Source organism: Salvelinus alpinus, chromosome 33 (genome assembly GCF_045679555.1).
Source record: "Salvelinus alpinus chromosome 33, SLU_Salpinus.1, whole genome shotgun sequence".
In the NCBI taxonomy this organism is placed as follows: Eukaryota; Metazoa; Chordata; class Actinopteri; order Salmoniformes; family Salmonidae; genus Salvelinus; species Salvelinus alpinus.
The window spans coordinates 21,728,211-21,747,718 of record NC_092118.1 but is presented as its reverse complement, the minus strand read 5'-3'; the positions used below and the strand labels follow the sequence as shown (position 1 = coordinate 21,747,718).

General features: G+C 43.9%; 1 protein-coding gene across 2 annotated transcripts in view; it reads left to right on the top strand.

Moving 5' to 3' along the window:
* LOC139562836 (spondin-1-like) overlaps positions 1 to 19,508 on the top strand; it is a 161,384-nt gene that overhangs the window by 38,367 nt on the left and 103,509 nt on the right. For both annotated transcript variants that reach the window (XM_071380958.1, XM_071380957.1), the window contains exons 4-6: positions 4,059 to 4,132; positions 4,760 to 4,882; positions 12,608 to 12,756. In XM_071380958.1, the coding sequence (XP_071237059.1) occupies positions 4,059 to 4,132; positions 4,760 to 4,882; positions 12,608 to 12,756 (346 nt within the window). The remainder of the gene's footprint in view (positions 1 to 4,058; positions 4,133 to 4,759; positions 4,883 to 12,607; positions 12,757 to 19,508) is intronic.

The following is a 19,508-nucleotide window of genomic DNA, read 5'->3' as shown; positions in this document are numbered from 1 at the left end:
CACAGATGCACAGACAGCACAGACAGCACAGACAGCACAGACAGCACAGACAGACAGACAGACAGACAGACAGACAGACAGACAGACAGACAGACAGACAGACAGACAGACAGACGCGCAGACAGACGCAGGCAGCATTGAATCTGAAATGGTTGATTATAGTGTGTCGTTTACGGGTGTTCCCGATATTGTGACTTTACTAGCTTAAATAACAAATGGACGGAGAGCGAAATATGGTTAATGCCAACAGGCGTTTTTATGTTACACTGCACGGGGTAACCTAGCCTGAACTAGCTAGCCATAAATCACAATCCAGCAGGAGGGATCTCCCCAGAGATATAATCACGAGAGAAAGAAAATGGGTCTCTCCCCATTAGATATTTCCCCACAAACCTACATGCTGCTCGCCCCTCTTCTATTACCATGACAACCCCATATACAGTGAACGTGACTGGTGCTGCCAGCCTGGGGGAGTGTCTGCCCACCTTTCCCCAGCTACAATAGTATTTTTTTCATCAGAGAATGGGGGATTTCATTATTGATATGAGTTTTTAATTTCAACGCTCTCAGCATGCCTGTCTGCCTACCTGTCAAATAACCTGGTTAACTCAGACACCTCTGGCAATAACTATTATGGAAAAACAGACTGTGCATGTGTCTGGTGCCTGTGTGTGTGTTTGTGTGTCTTTACATGTACGTGTGCGTTTGTGTGAGTGTGTGAGTGTGTGTAATACAGCATAATGCAACATGTGTAGATGTGTACTGTGTGTGTATTACTGTGTATAGTGTCATCATCGCTCAGTGTGTCTGTGTGGGAAGTGATCAGTTCAGAGCATTTGAGAGCTCCTCTAGTCCTGTCCTGTGGCTAGAGAGGCTGTGGTGTGACGGCCTCTCCTCCCTGATGGTTAGCTGTAATTGAGGAGTAGCTGCTGTCTCCTGGTGGCTGGAAACAGTGATCTGGCTCATCATGATTATGGGGGTCAAAAAGGGACAGACGTTTGTCTGATTTTTGGACCACTCTCCCTGTAGAATCTTTATATTTTTGTTCATTTATACATTTTTCAGGTTCACCTGACATAAAGTGTAGTACAGTTTTGACAGTCAGAACATGATAGTGTCAAAACCTATTTGAAATCTCTAGGAATTGAATGACATGAACACAATGGCAGGTAGATTAAAAAGCCTTCCCAGAGAGAATGGCAGTCTAACTGTGCAGTTATTACATGTGAGATGAGTAGGAATGGTTCAATGAAACTGGTACAGTATGTGCCTTCCCAAAGGAACAAACTGTAAACAAATAGCTATGTTTATTTATCCCTCTCTGACCTGGCCACACACACACACATGCACACACACACAAACACGTGCACACACACACACACACACACCCTCCTACCCACCCCACATACCGGAGCGCTTTTGAGGCGATAACCATCGGCGGTGTGGAGCCAGGAAAGTGAGTCTGGCTTTAATAGCATCTCATTGATAGAATTTAAATTGGATGTTAAATAAGCATTACTGTGCCTGATTGCCTGGCCGGCCCCAGAAAGTGGGCAGCTAGTGAGGCAGTTTGTGAGCGGCTCGCTCAGGGAGAGATATCTGAAATTGGGGTGAGATTGAATTAAGGTGTGAACAATTAGAGATATGCTGGCGGTGTGTTTAGGAGCGCCTGGGGTGGGGTACCCCTGTCACCTCTGTACTTCTAGGTACACCCCTCAGACAGGTTTCTTCATGTCCTGCTACTATCCCCTTCCAAACCCATTCCTTGTTTTCGGATGGGATCTGTTGTGTTCTTCTTATTTCCCTCTCTCTCTCTTCTCTTTCCTCTCTGTCTGTCTGTCTCTGTCTCGCTGTGTGCCTTGGAGAGTAAAAAATGCTAAAAAAAACAAACGCAAGAGAGAGGGTGAGAAAAAGAGAGATGAAGAAAGAGTTATGTTATGTTAATAGGGGCATATAGCTGTCACTCCGTCACTGTAGAGATACCGTCCCTTCTCTGGCCGGCCTGCCTGACACAGCCTCCTCTGTCACTGGTCCTCTGCCACTGGTCCAGCCCTTAGATCATCAAACATAATCCCCCGATAGCCTGCTCTGGAGACATGCAGGATAAACAGACAGGAGGTTTATTTATAATAAAATCAAAAAATGTACTTTTTACCCCTTTTTCATGGTATCTAATTGGTAGTTACGGTCTTGTCCCATACGGTCTTGTCCCGTACGGACTCGGGAGAGGCAAAGGTCGAGAGCCATGTGTCCTCCGAAACACGGACGTGCCAAGCCGCACTGCTTCTTGACACACTGCTTGCTCAACCCGGAAGCCAGCCGCACCAATGTGTCAGAGGAAACACTGTACAACTAGCGTGCATGCTCCTGGCCCACCACAAGGAGTCACTAGAGCACTAAGCGACAAGGACATCCCGTCCGGCCAAACTCTCCCATAACCTGGATGACGCTGGGCCAATTGTGCGCCGCCTCATGGGTCTCCCGGTCGTGGCCGGCTGCAAAACAGCCCGTGATTGAACCCGGGTCTGTAGTGACGCCTCTAGCACTGCGATGCAGTGTCTTAGACCGCTGCGCCACTCGCAAGTCCCTAACGGTAGGAGGTTTGCTTTGGGAATAGGTTGGAATCCCATCAGAATTGAGAGATAATGTATTGTTCCAAAGCAGCTCATCTGAAGTGTGTCCTTCAAGAATAAGGTGAAATTATGTGTCTTCTTTGTCCTTTTCTTGTATCTCTCTTTCTTTGTGCCGTTTCTCCTCCTCACTACCACGGCTTCCTGAGATGAGCATATAGTACATCTCTCTGTCTTTATACCTTTCCTCATCTACGTCTACGTCTCCTCTCGCTCTTCTCCCTCGCTCTTCTCCCTCCCTCTTTCTCTTGCTCTTTCTTTATTTTTGTGACTGTGGGAGAGCACAGTGACAGCGGTGGGCTTGGCCTAGCTCGGACTCCTGCTCCATAAACAGTCCAGCTGGACAGGAACCACCTGGACCAGACCCAGAACCCAGACAGTCCAGACCCTAGAACCTACACCCTGCTGCTACCCTCTGCCCACTATCACCATGGAAACCTGCAGCCTGTTGTTGGAGGCCAAGTCTGATGTAATGCACAGCACCTAAATGGAGTTTGTTTGTGACAGCTTTTGGGCCCTGAAAGTAATTTGTTTGCGATCGTTTCTGGCCCACACACCCTTCTGGCCCTTGAATGGGTTTGTTTGTGTCTGATTTGCATGTCAAGGCCCCACTAAGACCTGTGTCCACCCAGCACTCAGTGGCTCTGTCTCCAGACAGCTCTATCAGAACAGTCTCTCTGCCAGGACCAGGAGCAGAACTTTAGCTCTGGGAAACTTAACTTTTGGCCTGTCACTCAGTCTTATCTCTGACACACTGTAGTTCCTCTTGCCTGAGTGTGTGTGTGTGCTCGTTCACTCTTGATCGTTTCTCAAAAGCGAAGCTTACTTTCTGACTTTTTTCTCTCCTTTTTCTCTTTTTCTCTAGGTTTTCAATCTCTTTTCCAACCGCATCTCTCTCCTGCTAAATACAAGTCTTTATGTTAATAAATACTTTCTGTAAGAGCTAGCAAATCCCTCCGGTCTGAGAGTGCCTGTGATTCAGCACCCCTGTGTGCTCTAGTAGCTGATCTCAGACCTGTCCGCAATCACATTCAAAAGTTGATAACACAGAACCTGCTCTAGTAGCCGATCTCAGACCTGCTGGGAGACCTGTCTGGAAGCACAAGAACACTCATCTTGAGTTCAACATTACTCCAAATGCCCACCGGTTACTCCCTGTGCTAAAAGTACTGTAAGTATTTAACTCTTCTCTTCTTTCTCATCTCCTGCTTCTTTCCTCCCTTATTCCACCTGATCTCCTGCCTTGTACTTCTCTCATCCTTTCTTGTCTTTTCTCCTCTGTCCATTCCCTATCTCTTTCAACCCTCATCTCCACTTTACCCTCATCTTTTCACTTTTCATCTGCTTTCTCTTTCTAACCTTTCATCTCCTTTCTCTTAACCTGAAACTTCCTCTTCACTTCCTCCCCTCCTCCTTATTTCTCTGCAGGGCCAGCATCGTCCAGAAGAGGATCATCTACTTTCAGGATGAAGGCTCTCTCACCAAGAGGATGTGTGAGAAAGGTATGTCCCCCATTACCGAGACGTAGTAAAGGGCGCTACATGTCTTCCACTCCTCCTCCCTCTCCCTTACTATATCTCAGTATCTCCTGTCTTACTCTCTCTCCCTTACTATATCTCAGTATCTCCTGTCTTACTCTCTCTCCCTTACTATATCTCAGTATCTCCTGTCTTACTCTCTCTCCCTTACTATATCTCAGTATCTCCTGTCTTACTCTCTCTCCCTTACTATATCTCAGTATCTCCTGTCTTACTCTCTCTCCATTACTATATCTCAGTATCTCCTGTCTTACTCTCTCTCCCTTACTATATCTCAGTATCTCCTGTCTTACTCTCTCTTCCCTTACTGGGTCAGGATCTTCACGCTTGTGCTGTATCTCCCAAGCTGTGCGTGACATTGGATAGAGAATTTAGAGAGACTGATCAAAAGAACAGCTTTACACCTCCCTCCCTCCTTCCCTCACCCCTACCCCTCCCTCACTCCCTCCCTTCCGCACCCTTCTCTCCCTCCCTCCTTCTCTCCCTCACCCTTACCCCCTCCTCCCTCCTACCCTCCTCCCGCCCTCCCTCACCCCTACACCACCTCCTCCCACCCTCTCCTCCATTAACCTCTCTTCTCTCCCTTCTCAGAGTCGTTGTATTGGGAGACCACAGAGAAGCCTCTGCTGGATTGCTGTGCCTGTGGAACAGCCAAGTACAGAGTCACCTTCTATGGCAACTGGTCAGAGAAGGTGCACCCAAAAGACTACCCTCGTAAGTACCCCATAACTTCCAAATGACCCAGGCACATACCCCATTTAATCCCTGAAAGACAACTTTAGTTAGTGCCCCATTTCACCCCAGGGCTACACTAGTTGGTGCCTCCATTGCGTCAAAAATACCCCTTTACTCATAAAATTGCAATACTGTTCAATTACCTAGCATCACAGTCTACCGAGGATACTACAACCTCCATGGTCACCCCAGGATACTCTCTCCCCAGGGTGCTGTGCCCCTGTCTCATTCCTCCCCCAGCTTGGCCCTGGGCTTCGATCTGTGGTGCTGAACTGTATAACCTTGAGCCTGACTCCTCGGCAGGCAGGCAGGGTGTGAATGGAGATGGGGATACTGGGCTCTTCCTTCCTTCTAAGACACTCCTCTCTCTCACAGCCCAGATCAATATAATGATTATCATGGAGTCCCACAGTAAGATAAACCTGCAGATTGAGTGACACCCTGATTTATTGGCTTAGGAGAGACAGGAGTGTATGTGTTTGAGAATGTGTGTGTATGTATCTTTCTGTTTGTATGTCTTTCTGTTTGTGTGGATGTCTGTCTATGTTACATTGTGTGTGTATGTGTGTATGTGTGTGTGTGTGTGCTGTTTATGCATGCGTTTCCACTCTGTGTCTTAGGAAACCCATAATTGGTTTTGTGGTTTCATAATTGAGTTCTCCTCACCACCACAAAGTCATAGCCAAAGTAACCATCCCTGGTTGTCATACATACAGCAGATCACCATCTACAACTTCCTCCCCAAGCATCATTTGTATCTGGTAGAGACCATTTGTTAATGTGCCTGTGTTTTTTCTATAACTACTGTCAATCAAACACAGATAGAACCATTGCTAAAAGAGGTTTTAGCAATGTTTTTCACACGCTATCCACGGTCATGATGGTCTGTGAGTGTCTGCTTCTTCATTGCTAGCAGCAGGAGTGAGAGAGAGAGAGGGAGAGAGAGAAGAAGATACAGCACAATGTCACGTCAGGCTGATATTTTTACAAGGCGTCCATTTGTCCTTCAAGCAGAAGAGAGGCACACGTGAAGGGCCGATGCCATATATTCTGATGTTGAAGGTTACTCTAAAACAGGCTAGCAGGTTTTTTATTCTCCTCGCTCCCTCCATCGTCACATGCACAGCTTTTATTTCCCTCTCTGTTTGTCTATAGTTAAACAATAAGGCCCGAGGAGGTATGGTATATACGGCTAATATACCACGGCTAAGGGCTGTTCTTAAGCACGACACAACGTGGAGTGCCTGGACACTGCTCTTAGCCGTGGTATATTGGCCATATATCACAACCCCCTGAGGTGCCTTATTGCTATTATAAACTGGTTACCAACTGGTTATAAACTGGTTAATTAGAGCAGTAAAAATAAATGGTTTTTCATACTCATGGAATACGGTCTAATATAGCATGGCTGTCAGACAATCAGCATTCAGGGCTCGAACCACCCAGTTTATAATAAGTAATACACCACTGAGAAACTTTTCAACCATTATCTGTGGAGAGCGGAGATAGCCAGCAGGTTTCCTGGTTACCTGAACCCATTCAGACACTCAGGAGAGAGACAGGTAGAGAGAGCCCAGCCAAGATAGCCATGACTGGTACTCAGGTGGCTAAGTGTACCAGAGAATTGCCCTGTTGTTTCGATGGATTTGATGTTACATCCAGGGATTCCAGGGTGTCATTTCATGTCTACTGTGGATATGGGTTCTCAAAAGCATTTCTACCAGACTCACACAAAGCTGAAATATGAGCAATATAGCAATCACGTTGCTGTTAGGACAGAACACAGACTAGACCAGAAATTCAGCACGGCTCTTATTAGACTGAGAGAAAGAGAAATAGAAATAAAGGAGTTTTTTAGAGAATATGAAAATAGGCTGTGGAACATCAGAGTATATGATCGAGATTGGATACAGTTCTGATGGATATAGAGGGAATAACCTTAGTGAGTTTGTGGTGACCAGTTCCCCTATTTGTGTGTGTGTGTGTGCATGTGTGTGTGCGTGTGCTTGTGTGTGTGTGTCTGTGTACACCCCATCACGCCAGAGGAGTGTTATAAATTGCAAAAGGAAATGAGACGTAAGGATTTGAGTTGTCAGATAGAGAGCCTCCCTTTTCTGAACAAAGACTTTCCGATAATATGTGTGAGTTGCTTTTGACGAGGAGAGGAGGGAGGGATGAGGAGGAGAGGAAGTGGGATATGAGTTTATTTTGTAGCAATAAAGAAGATAATTATCCACTCGGAGGTCTTTGACCTTGGGAAGTGAAGAGAGGACAATATATTGCATCAGCAGACCGAAGTTTGACTTTATATTTGGAAACTCGGTATGCTATTTCAAGTTTTTAATGTCACTTGAACAAGTACAGTGAAAGGCCTTTCTTGCAAGCTCTAAACTCAACAACGTAGTAATCAATCTTTAATACTAAAAATAACATAAGGTAGAAAAAGACACACAGAAAATAAAAATAAGAAATAAGAAGAACACAAGAAAGTAAGTAAGCATACTATATACAGGGTCAGTCAGTTCCAGTACCATATTTACAATGTGCAGGGATACTGCAGTGATAGAGGTAGATATGTATAGGGGTAAGGTGACTGAGTATCATGAAATATGTGTCAACTCAGAGAGTCCGTGTACCAATTTAGTTAGCTATTTAGCAGTCTTATGGCTTGGGGATAGATGCTGTTCAGGAGCCTATTGGTGTCAGACTTGATGCACCGGTACCGCTTGCCGTGCGGAAGCAGAAAGAACAGTTTATGGCTTGACTGGTAGGAGTCTTTAACAACTTTTCTGGACTCCCTTTCACACCGAGGTCCTGGATGGCAGGGAGCTCGGCCCCAATGATGTACTGGTCTGTCCGCACCACCCTCTGTTCGGCCATGCGCTCAAGGACGGTGCTATTGCCATACCAAGCAGCCATACCAAGCAGTGATGTAGTCAGTCAAGATGCTCTCAATGGTACATCTGTAGAACTTTTGGAGGATTAGAGGGCACATGCCAAACATGTTCAACCTCCTGAGGTGTGTGTGGACCTTTTTAAGTCCTTAGTGATTTGGACACCAAGGAACTTGAAGCTCTCAATCCCCCCCGGATGTGATGTTTGCCTACCTTCATCACCTCGGGTCAGCCCGTCAGGAAGTCCAGGATCCACTTGCAGAGGGAGGTGTTCAGTCCCAGGGTCCTAAGTTTGGTGACGAACTTGGAAGGGACAATAGTGTTGAACGCTGAGCTGTAGTCAATGAACAGCATTCGCGCATAGGTATTCCTCTTATCTAGGTGGGTGAGGGCAGTGTGGATTGCAATTGAGATTGCGTTGTCTATGGGTCTGTTGGGGCAGTATGCAAATTGGAGTGCGTCTAGGGTGTCTGGGATGATGGAGTTGATGTGTGCCATAACCGGGCACTCAAAGCACCTCATGAATACAGATGTGAGTGCTACAGGGCGGTAGTCATTGTGGCATGAAGTCTTAGAGTTCTTAGGAACAGGGATGATGGTAGTCATCTTAAAACATGTGGATTACAGACTGGGACAAGGAGAGGTTGAAAATTACCATGAATATGCTTTCCAGCTGTTCTTTGCATGCTCTTAGAACATGCCATGGAATACCGTCAGGCTCCGCAGCCTTGCGGGTGTTGACCTGATTAAAGACCTTACTCACTTCAGCCTCAGAGAGCAATGGTGGCGGCACTCACACCTGGCACAATGTTGTTATTGACGAAGCATGCATAAAATGCATGGAGTTTGTCTGGTAGAGAGGCATTGTTTGGCAGATCACAGTTGGGTCTTCCGTTGTAATCCGTAATGGACTGTAGCCCCTGCCACATGTGGCGGGCGTCGGAGCCTGTGTAATATTATTCCACCATATTCCTATATTGTTTGATTACTCTGCGGAGGTCATAGCGGGATTTCTCATATTTGTTCCAGTCCTCAGCCGTAGTGTCAGGGTTGTCTGCGATGTTAATTTATTTTAATTTAACTAGGTAAGTCAGTTAACTTCTTATGGCTGCAGGGGCAGTATTGAGTAGCTTGGATTAAAGGTGCACAGAGGTGCCCAGAGTAAACGGCCTGCTCCTCAGTCATAGTTGCTAATATATGCATAATATTATTAGTATTGGATAGAAAACACTCTGAAGTTTCTAAAACTGTTTGAATTATGTCTGTGAATATAACATAACTCATATGGCAGGCAAAAACCTGAGAAAAAATCCAAACAGGAAGTGGAAATTCTGAGGCTGGTGGATTTTCAACCAAGCTCCCATTGAAATCCCAGCGAGATATGGATGAGTTTTCACTTCCTACGGCTTCCACTAGATGTCAACAGTCTGTAGAACTTTGTCTGATGACTCTACTATGAAGGGGGGCCGGATGAGAGGAGAATTAGTCACCACTGCCATGAGGTGACCCTGCTTTGACCATGCGCGTTCACATAAGAGGGAGCTCCGTTCCATCGCTCATCTGAAGTCAATGTAATTCTTCGGTTGGAACGTTATTCAAGATTTATGTTAACAACCTTCTAAAGATTGATTCAATACATCGTTTGACATGTTTCTACTGACTGTTACGGAACTTTTGGACATTTCGTCACGTTTTAGTGAACGCGCTTTGTGACTTTGGAATTGTTTACCAAACGTGCTAACCAAAGTAGCTAATTGGACATAAATAACGGACATTATCGAACAAATCAAGCATTTATTGTGGACCTGGGATTCCTGGGAGTACATTCCGATGAAGATCATCAAAGGTAAGGGAATATTTATCATGTAATTTCTGGTTTCTGTTGACTCCAACATGGCGGCTAATTTGACTATAGTTCTGAGCGCCGTCTCAGATTATTGCATGGATTGCTTTTTCCGTAAAGTTTTTTTGAAATCTGACACAACGGTTGCATTAAGGAGAGGTATATCTATAATTCCATGTGTATAACTTGTTTTATCATCTACATTTATGATGAGTATTTCTGTTGAATAGATGTGGCTATGCACTATCACTGGATGTTTTTGGAACTAGTGAACGTAACACGCCAATGTAAACTCTGATTTTTTTATATAAATATGAACTTTATCAAACAAAACATACATGTATTGTGTAACAGGAAGACCTATGAGTGTCATCTGATGAAGATCATCAAAGGTTAGTGAATCATTTTATCTCTATTTGTGCTTTTTGTGACTGCTATCTTTGGTTGGAAAAATGGCTGTGCTTATTCTGTGGCTTGGTGGTGACCTAACATAATCGTTTGTGCTGCTTTCCCTGAAAAGCATATTTGAAATCGGACACTTTGGTGGGATTAACAACAAGATTACCTTTAAAATGGTACAAGACACATGTACTGTATGTCTGAGGAATTTTAATTATGAGATTTCTGTTGTTTTGAATTTGGCGCCCTGCACTTTCACTGGCTGTTGTCATGTCATCCCGTTACCAGGATTGCAGCCATAAGAAGTTAAGAACAAATTCTTATTTACAATGACGGCCTACCTCGGCCAAACCCTAACCCGGACAACGCTGTGCAAATTGTGCGCCGCCCTATGGGACTCCCAATCATGGCCGGTTGTGATACAGCCTGGAATCGAACCAGGGCCCGTAGTGACGCCTCTAGCACTGAGATGCAGTGTCTTAGAACGCACCACTGGGGAGCGATACGTCTGTGTATGGTAGCCCTGACCTCTAGTTTAGCACCAACCTCGGTGTTAATCCAGGGATTTTGATTGGAGAAGCAACGAACCTTCACTGTGGGGACAATGTCACAGATGAATTTCCTAATGAAGCTGGTGACGGACGTGGTTGGCTCGTTGATTTTATCGGCGGAGTCTCGAAACATATTCCAATCAGCGCTGTAGCATACTATCTGATTCTGGTGACCATTTCTCAACGGGTACTTCGTGTTTGAGCTTCTGTGTAATATTATTCCACCATATTCCTATATTGTTATTTTTCTTGTTTGATTACTCTGCGGAGGTCATAGCGGGATTTCTCATATTTGTTCCAGTCCTCAGCCGTAGCCGTCAGGGTTGTCTGCGATGTTAATTTATTTTTATTTAACTAGGTAAGTCAGTTGTACGGAGTCATGATCTCATTTGCCGAATGGCGGATGAGACAGGGCCTTGTATGCCTGCTTGTGGGTAGAATAACAGTGGTCTAGGGCTTTTCGCCCCTAGTGGCGCGAAGGAGACTCGTTGATGGAAGTTGGGCATCATGTGTCTAAATGACACGGAATTGAAACCGCCGTTAATCAGAAAAGCAGCCTCCGGATATAAGTTTTCCTACTTGTTTATAGCCTTGTACAGATTGTTATTGTGTCTCTCTGAACATTGCAATAGACGGTACGGACCAATTGCAACCATCGAAAGCCACCAGATTATTGCCAGCTGATCTCTCATTAAACCATCAATACACACTAAAGTCACCCGCACAACTGATCTCTCATTAAACCATCAATACACACTAAAGTCACCCGCACAACTGATCTCTCATTAATCCATCAATACACACTTAAGTCACCCGCACAACTGATCTCTCATTAAAACATCAATACACACTAAAGTCACCCGCACAACTGATCTCTCATTAAACCATCAATACACACTTAAGTCACCCGCAAAACTGATCTCTCGTTAAACCATCAATACACACTAAAGTCACCCGCACAACTGATCTCTCGTTAAACCATCAATACACACTTAAGTCACCCGCAAAACTGATCTCTCGTTAAACCATCAATACACACTAAAGTCACCCGCACAACTGATCTCTCGTTAAACCATCAATACACACTAAAGTCACCCGCACAACTGATCTCAATTGCAACCCACATTGGCCAGCGATTTACCGCTCCCTAACGTAGATGTCAAGGTTATCAGACTATTTCACCCTCTGGTTGGTATTATCATCAGAACAACATAGTCCTACTTTATGAGCAGACTAAGGGCGATTTATCTATTTGACAATAATTCTCTACATCTGAAATAAAATATTTCCTTGTTTACCACTGCAAATCTACTGTCTACTGTTTACCGACATGTTGTATGAATGGAAAACTAATGTTGATGGTCTAGCCTACTATTCTTATACTCAAATAAGTATTTTTTTATATTCATCAGCCTTACGGTTTTCCGATGCTACTCGTCAATATTTCATTGGGGGCAGGAGTAGAGAATCTAGACCAGCTGTCTGGTATCATAACGGTAACGAGAGATCAACTGATCTGATGGTTTATCCTTGTGGGGTTTTCATTGCAATCAAGCTTAGTTTAACACGCAGGTGCATGTAATCTCCCATTCGTTAGTAGTGTTTAAAAAAATATCCAGTGGTAACCTGCAGGAGCGTGTTAAGTTCTACCTGTTCATTGCAATCTAGCGTAAATGTCTACAGAGAGAGTTAGGTACTGAGCCTCTGAAGTCAAAAAATCTGTAAAATAATACTGTAATTACTGTGTCACGATCTGATATGTACATTACTTCTATATGAATCATTATCTGTCATTTTCAAAGTGAATAAGAAACAGAACATTCCGTAACCTTACATTAATCTTATCCTTTTCACTTTTTATACACATACCATTACCTTTTACCTACCTACCTATTATGCCTTGCGGAATGGGAATAGGTGCAAACCTTTCACTGGCACAAATGTTTGGCCAGCCTGCCTCCTGGATTGTAAGAGATGATGATAATTCTGGTGTTGTTTTGTTTCTTAACCTCACCAGGGCGTGCTAACCACTGGTCGGCCATCATCGGAGCGTCCCACTCTAAGAACTACGTGCTGTGGGAGTATGGTGGCTACGCCAGCGAGGGCATCCAGAAGGTGGCCGAGCTGGGATCACCTGTCTCCATGGAGGAAGAGATCAGGCAGAAGGTAAGACTTGGCATGGCCTTATGCACGTACACTTGCTATTGATATTGCAGCATATTTTAGGGTCCAACGATTGACAAGCCAACACCTTATCTGTTACGCCAAGAGATCTGCATCCCTTTCTGATGTTCTGGGTGTTGGGTTAAGGTCGCTACAATATGTCACTTTTTATCTGACCAAGATGATCGGATCACTCTCCTATTATGCTTCACTGCGTCCTCAAATGAAGTCCAGATTAGCATTGTATTCTGAGTGGGGAAGCAATGTTGTTCAAATGTGGTTGAAAGCTTGAGAATCCATTATAAACATGTTGGTAGTGCTATTGCTACTGTAGTGGAGGATCTATGAGTCTTTTATGGATGTCAAGGATGGCAAACCCATAAAAATTATTTGAATCACCATCCCCATTCAAGTCATTGTTCAACTTGCCTGGGTTTGAGGGGCTTTTCCCATTCTAGTAATTATATCTATATGGGCCAGCCAATGGCTTTACTCTCTGGATAATCCAGGTGGCTGTGGTATCAGTACAGTAAATAATGGAGTTTTCATATCTCAGTCGGCGTTCTGATCGATCCGTGCGCTACGTACTTTAATTAATTACATTCAGTAAGTCTCTCAACCTGCCCCTTTATGAGGTTTTATACTTCATAGCTGGGAAATGCATGGTGGACACTGTTGCGTTATCTACTTCCTTTGGATATTCAAAGTAGATCGTGTCTACTTGGTATTTACAGTATAACTTCTTCAGGCTGCAAGCCCGACGCCGGTACACTTATGACAACAGCCAGCTCAAGTGCAGGGCGCGAAATTCAAAATATATTTCTTAGAAATATTCAACTTTCACACATTAACAAGTCCAATACAGCATTTGAAAGATAAACATCTTGTGAATCCAGCCAACATGTCCGATTTTTAAAATGTTTTACAGCGAAAACACCACGTATATTTATGTTAGCTCACCACCAAATACAAAAAAGGACAGACATTTTTCACAGCACAGGTAGCATGCACAAAGCCAACCTAACTAACCAAGATCCAACCAAACTAACCAAGAAACAACTTCATCAGATGACAGTCCTATAACAAGTTACACAATAAATCTGTTTTGTTCGAAAAATGTGCATATTTGAGGTATAAATCAGTTTTAGATTGCAGCTACCATCACAGCTACCGTCAGAAATAGCACTGAAGCAGCCAGAGTAATTACAGACACCAACGTCAAATACCTAAATACTCATCATAAAACATTTCTGAAAAATACATGGTGTACAGCAAATGAAAGACAGGCATCTTGTGATTCCAGCCAATATTTCCGATTTATTAAGTGTTTTACAGCGAAAACACAATATAGCATTATATTAGCTTACCACAATAGCCAGAAAGACAAGCCATTTCCCAGCAGCAAAAGTTAGCGATCGTAACAAACCAGCAAAAGATATATAATTTTTGACTAACCTTGATAAACTTCATCAGATGACAGTCCTATAACATCAGGTTATACATACACTTATGTTTTGTTCGAAAATTTGCATATTTAGAGCTGAAATCAGTGGTTATACATTGTGCTAACGTAGCATCTTTTTCCCACAACGTCCGGATATTTATCTGACAGTCACATATTCTGACCAAATAACTATTTATAAACATGACAAAAAAATACATGTTGTATAGGAAATGATATATACACTAGTTCTTAATGCAATCGCAGTGTTAGAATTCTAAAAATAACTTCATATAGACATAAGGCTTACGTTATGGCGAGATAGTGCCCAAAACCTGGGCGCAAAACTAATAGTACACAGTTCGACAGATATATGAAATAGCATCATAAAATGGGTCCTACTTTTGATGAGCTTCCATCAGAATGTTGTACAAGGGGTCCTTTGTCCAGAACAGTCGTTGTTTGGTTTTAGAACGTCCTTTGTCCCTCTTGAATTAGCAAGCACACTAGCCAAGTGGCGCGAAGCTCTCCTTCCTGAACATACGCAGACAAAGCAACACGCCTAACGTCCCGAAAAAATTTCAATAATCTAATAAAACTATATTGAAAAAACATACTTTACGATGATATTGTGACATGTATCAATTAAAATCAAAGCCGGAGATAGTAGTCGCCTATAACGACAGCTTTCCAGAAGGCAATTCCAGGTCCATCCTCGCGCTTTCCAGAAAACAGGAAATGGGTCACACGTCATTCCAAGAGGATTTATTCCACCTCAGACCAAGATAATCACCCCATTTCTTCTCTCACTGCCTCTTGACATCTGGTGGAAGGTGTATGACGTGCATGTATACTAATACGTATCATGCCCATTTATAGGCAGGCCCTAGAACAGAGACCTCGATTTCAGAAATCTCACTTCCTGACAGGAAGTGTGTTGCAGAATGAGTTCTGTTTCACTCAGAGAAATAATTCAAACGGTTTTAGAAACTAGAGAGTTTTCTATCCAATAGTAATAATAATATGCATATTGTACGAGCAAGAATTGAGTACGAGGCCGTTTGAAATGGGCACCTTTATCCAAGTTACTCAATACTGCCCCTGCAGCCATAAGAAGATAAAGCCATGGAATTGGAACATGGAATGTTTTCCAAAGTGTGTTGAAGTATTCAATACTTTTTGCATAATGATTTCCACAAGCGATGACCTAAATGAGAGACAAACATCTGTACTATAAGGATCATTGCAAATGTTGGTTAATGGTCTGCTTAATCGTCTGCAGTAGTTCCTCCTTTAAAAGTTGCGAGCTTGCACCGCGGGACTTAGAGGTACCCAGCGTCACGGCTTCATTGCTCCAGACCACCACAAGGGGGAGTTAGAGCACTCATTATGCATTTGGGTCCCAAGGTTTTTATATGTCCAATCATATCGAGTGCTTCCAATGACGAATTTTGACGCGAGCCAACCGTCCCTGGTAGCATTCTTCAACAAAGATGGCTGACAAAACATTACGGTGGAACCAAATGTAAGTAGTTATAACGTCATAATGAGTCAAGCAAAACATGTACAATTGAGAGGAATATGTTAGTTAATGTAGAGACAAACGTTTGTGCATATTTTTTTGTCATAAAGTAAATTTACGAAAATTGCTATTTAGCAAGTTATCTGTCTATCTAACATTAGCCAGCTAGCCCGTGTTAGGAGAATGTCCCTTGCAACTGGTGATGACCTCAAATCCTAGGAAGTACACATTCATGCAAGGTTAACAGATACATTCATGTTCGTAGGTATGAGAGCTCCTCTCTTGTTCAATAAATATTAAATATGAAAATATAGTTTAGCAGTTTTACCTCTAGTAAAAATATTCCTCTGTTTCAGTTTCTCACCATATTTCAATGTCTTTGCATGTCTTTCACACTCTCTCCCACTCCCTTTGTTACTTGTCCTTTTTCCATCTATCTCTCTCCCATCTCTCTCTCTCTTCTCCAAACCTCTCCCCTCTCTCTTCTTCTCCTCTTTCTGTACAATCTCTCTCTCTCTCTCTCCTTCTCTCTCTCGTATTCTTTAAATAGCCTGTGCTAGTGTGTAGCAGATGGGCCCATAGAGTGTATTATTGTAGGGTAATATTGAAGACCTGGAGTCACGGCACATAATGAGAGCACACTGTGAGAGCTGGGCTCTGTGCGTCATCACCGCCACCTATCCACAAGGCTGTATTATCCACAATACTGTCTGCTATAGTATCTGTATTCGTCCTCCTGGACCTTCTCCAAACGATTAGAGCAAATAGAGGATTTATGGAGAGACGGCCGCAAAGCACGGTTGGCTTCAGTTTTAACCCTACAGTGCAGAGTAGTTACAGTACTGTTGAGTGACAAGAGAATTGATTACATAAAATGGTTGATAGTTCTTTTCACCCACTTGTGTCAGCTATTATTTGATATTCTAGGTAGCTCTCTGTAGAATATTATCCCAGTGGGGGGTGGTACATGATCCATTCCCCCAACCCACTGAACAGACCTCAATTTAAACCATGTAGAAAGCAACAGGATCAAACCATTACCTTCTCCCTAGGGAGATGTGAAAAAATTACATATGGAATATTGCATAGTACTCTACATGGCAGAGGAGAAAGAGAGATGATGTTTTATGTAGCCTGTTGTTTTATGTAGAGATTTATGTAGCCTGTTGTTTTCAGTGGAGATTGCTGGGGTAAACATGATTGGCTGTCACCAGATCCCATGATGATAAGCCTTGTTCACACTGCAGGCCTTAATGCAGCGCTTTAATACATGCGCTGACCAGCTGGCAGGTGTCTTCACTGACATTTTCAACCTTTCCCTGACCCAGTCTGTAATACCTATGTTTAAAGCAGACCACCATAGTCGCTGTGACCAAGAATGCCAAGGTAACCTGTCTAAATGACTATCACATCTAGCACTCACATCTGTAGCCATGAAGTGCCTTGAAAGGCTGGTCAATGTTCACATCAACACCATCATCCCAGACATCCTGGACCCGCTATTATCAGCATACCAACACAACAGATCCACAGATGGCACAATCTCTATTGCACTCCACACTGCCTTTTCTCACCTGGACAACACCTACGTGAGAATGCTGTTCATTGACTACAGCTCAGCATTCAACACCATTGTGCCCTCCAAGTTCATCACTAAGCTAAGGACCCTGGGACTGAACACCTCCCTCTGCAACTGGATCCTGGACTTCCCGACGGGCCACCCCCAGGTGGTGAGGGTAGGCAACAACACATCCACCATGCTGACCCTCAACACTGGGGCCCTTCAGGGTGCGTACTTAGTCCCCTCCTGTACTCCCTGTTCACCTACAACTGTGTGGCCATGCACGACTCCAAAAACATCATTAAGGCCTGATCACTGACGATGATGAGACAGCCTATAGGGAGGAGGTCAGATACTTGATAGTGTGGTGCCAGGACAATAACCTCTCCATCACATCAGCAAGATAAAGGAGCTGATCGTGGACTACAGGAAACATCGACGGGGCTGTATTGTAGTGAGTTGTGAGCTTCAAGTTCCTCTGTGACCACATCTCTAAAGACCTACTATGGTCCAAACACACCAAAGCAGTTGTGAAGAGGGTATGACAACGCCTCTTCCCACTCAGGAGGCTGAAAATATTTGGGCCCTCAGAGCCTCAAAAAGATAGAGCGTATGGCCCAGTACATCACTGGGGCCGAGCTCCCTGCCATCAAGGACCTCTATACCAGGTGGTGTCAGAGGAAGGCCCTAAACATTTTCAGACTCCATCCGCCCAAGTCATAGACTGTTCTCTTAGCTACTGCACAGCAAGGGGTACCAGAGCGCCATGTCTGGGACCAAAAGGCTCCTGAACAGCTTATACCACCAAGCCTTAATACTGCTCAACAGTTAATCAAAATTTGTCTACCCGGACTATTTACACTGACTCTCTTGCACTGGCTCTATGCACACTCACTGGAGTCTACCCACACACTCACACATACTACACTGACATTCCAACACACACATATACACACACACACACTACATACACTCACATGCATATTGACACCACACACACTCACTACATTCGCACACACACACACGTTCACGTTCTTTCACACTCTTCACATACACTACTGCTACTCTGTTTATCATCTTCCTGATTGCCTAGTCACATCAAATCGAATCAGATCAAATGTATTTGTCACATACACATGGTTAGCAGATGTTAATGCGAGTGTAGCGAAATGCTTGTGCTTCTAGTTCCGACAATGCAGTAATAACCAACAAGTAATCTAACCTAACAATTCCACAACTACTACCTTATACACACAAGTGTAAAGGGATAAAGAATATGTACATAAAGATATATGAATGAGTGATGGTACAGAACGGCATAGGCAAGATGCAGTAGATGGTATAGAGTACAGTCTATACATATGAGATGAGTAATGTAGGGTATATAAACATAAAGTGGCATAGTTTAAAGTGGCTAGTGATACATGTATTACATAAAGATGGCAAGATGCAGTAGATGATATAGAGTACAGTATATACATATACATATGAGATGAGTAATGTAGGGTATGTAAACATTATATTAAGTGGCATTGTTTAAAGTGGCTAGTGATACATTTTTACATAATTTCCATCAATTCCCATTATTAAAGTGGCTGGAGTTGAGTCAGTATGTTGGCAGCGGCCACTAAATGTTAGTGGTGGCTGTTTAACAGTCTGATAGCCTTGAGATAGAAGCTGTTTTTCAGGCTCTCGGTTCCTGCTTTGATGCACCTGTACTGACCTCGCCTTCTGGATGATAGCGGGGTGAACAGGCAGTGGCTCGTGTGGTTGTTGTCCTTGATGATCTTTATGGCCTTCCTGTGACATCGGGTGGTGTAGGTGTCCTGGAGGGCAGGTAGTTTGCCCACAGTGATGCGTTGTGCAGATCTCACTACCCTCTGGAGAGCCTTACGGTTGTGGGCGGAGCAGTTGCCGTACCAGGCGGTGATACAGCCCGACAGGATGCTCTCGATTGTGCATCTGTAGAAGTTTGTGAGTGCTTTTGGTGACAAGCCGAATTTCTTCAGCCTCCTGAGGTTGAAGAGGCGCTGCTGCGCCTTCTTCACAACGCTGTCTGTGTGGGTGGACCAATTCAGTTTGTCCGTGATGTGTACACCGAGGAACTTAAAACTTTCCACCTTCTCCACTACTGTCCCGTCGATGTGGATAGGGGGGTGCTCCCTCTGCTGTTTCCTGAAGTCCAAAATCATCTCCTTTGTTTTGTTGACATTGGGGTTGCACAGGGCGGG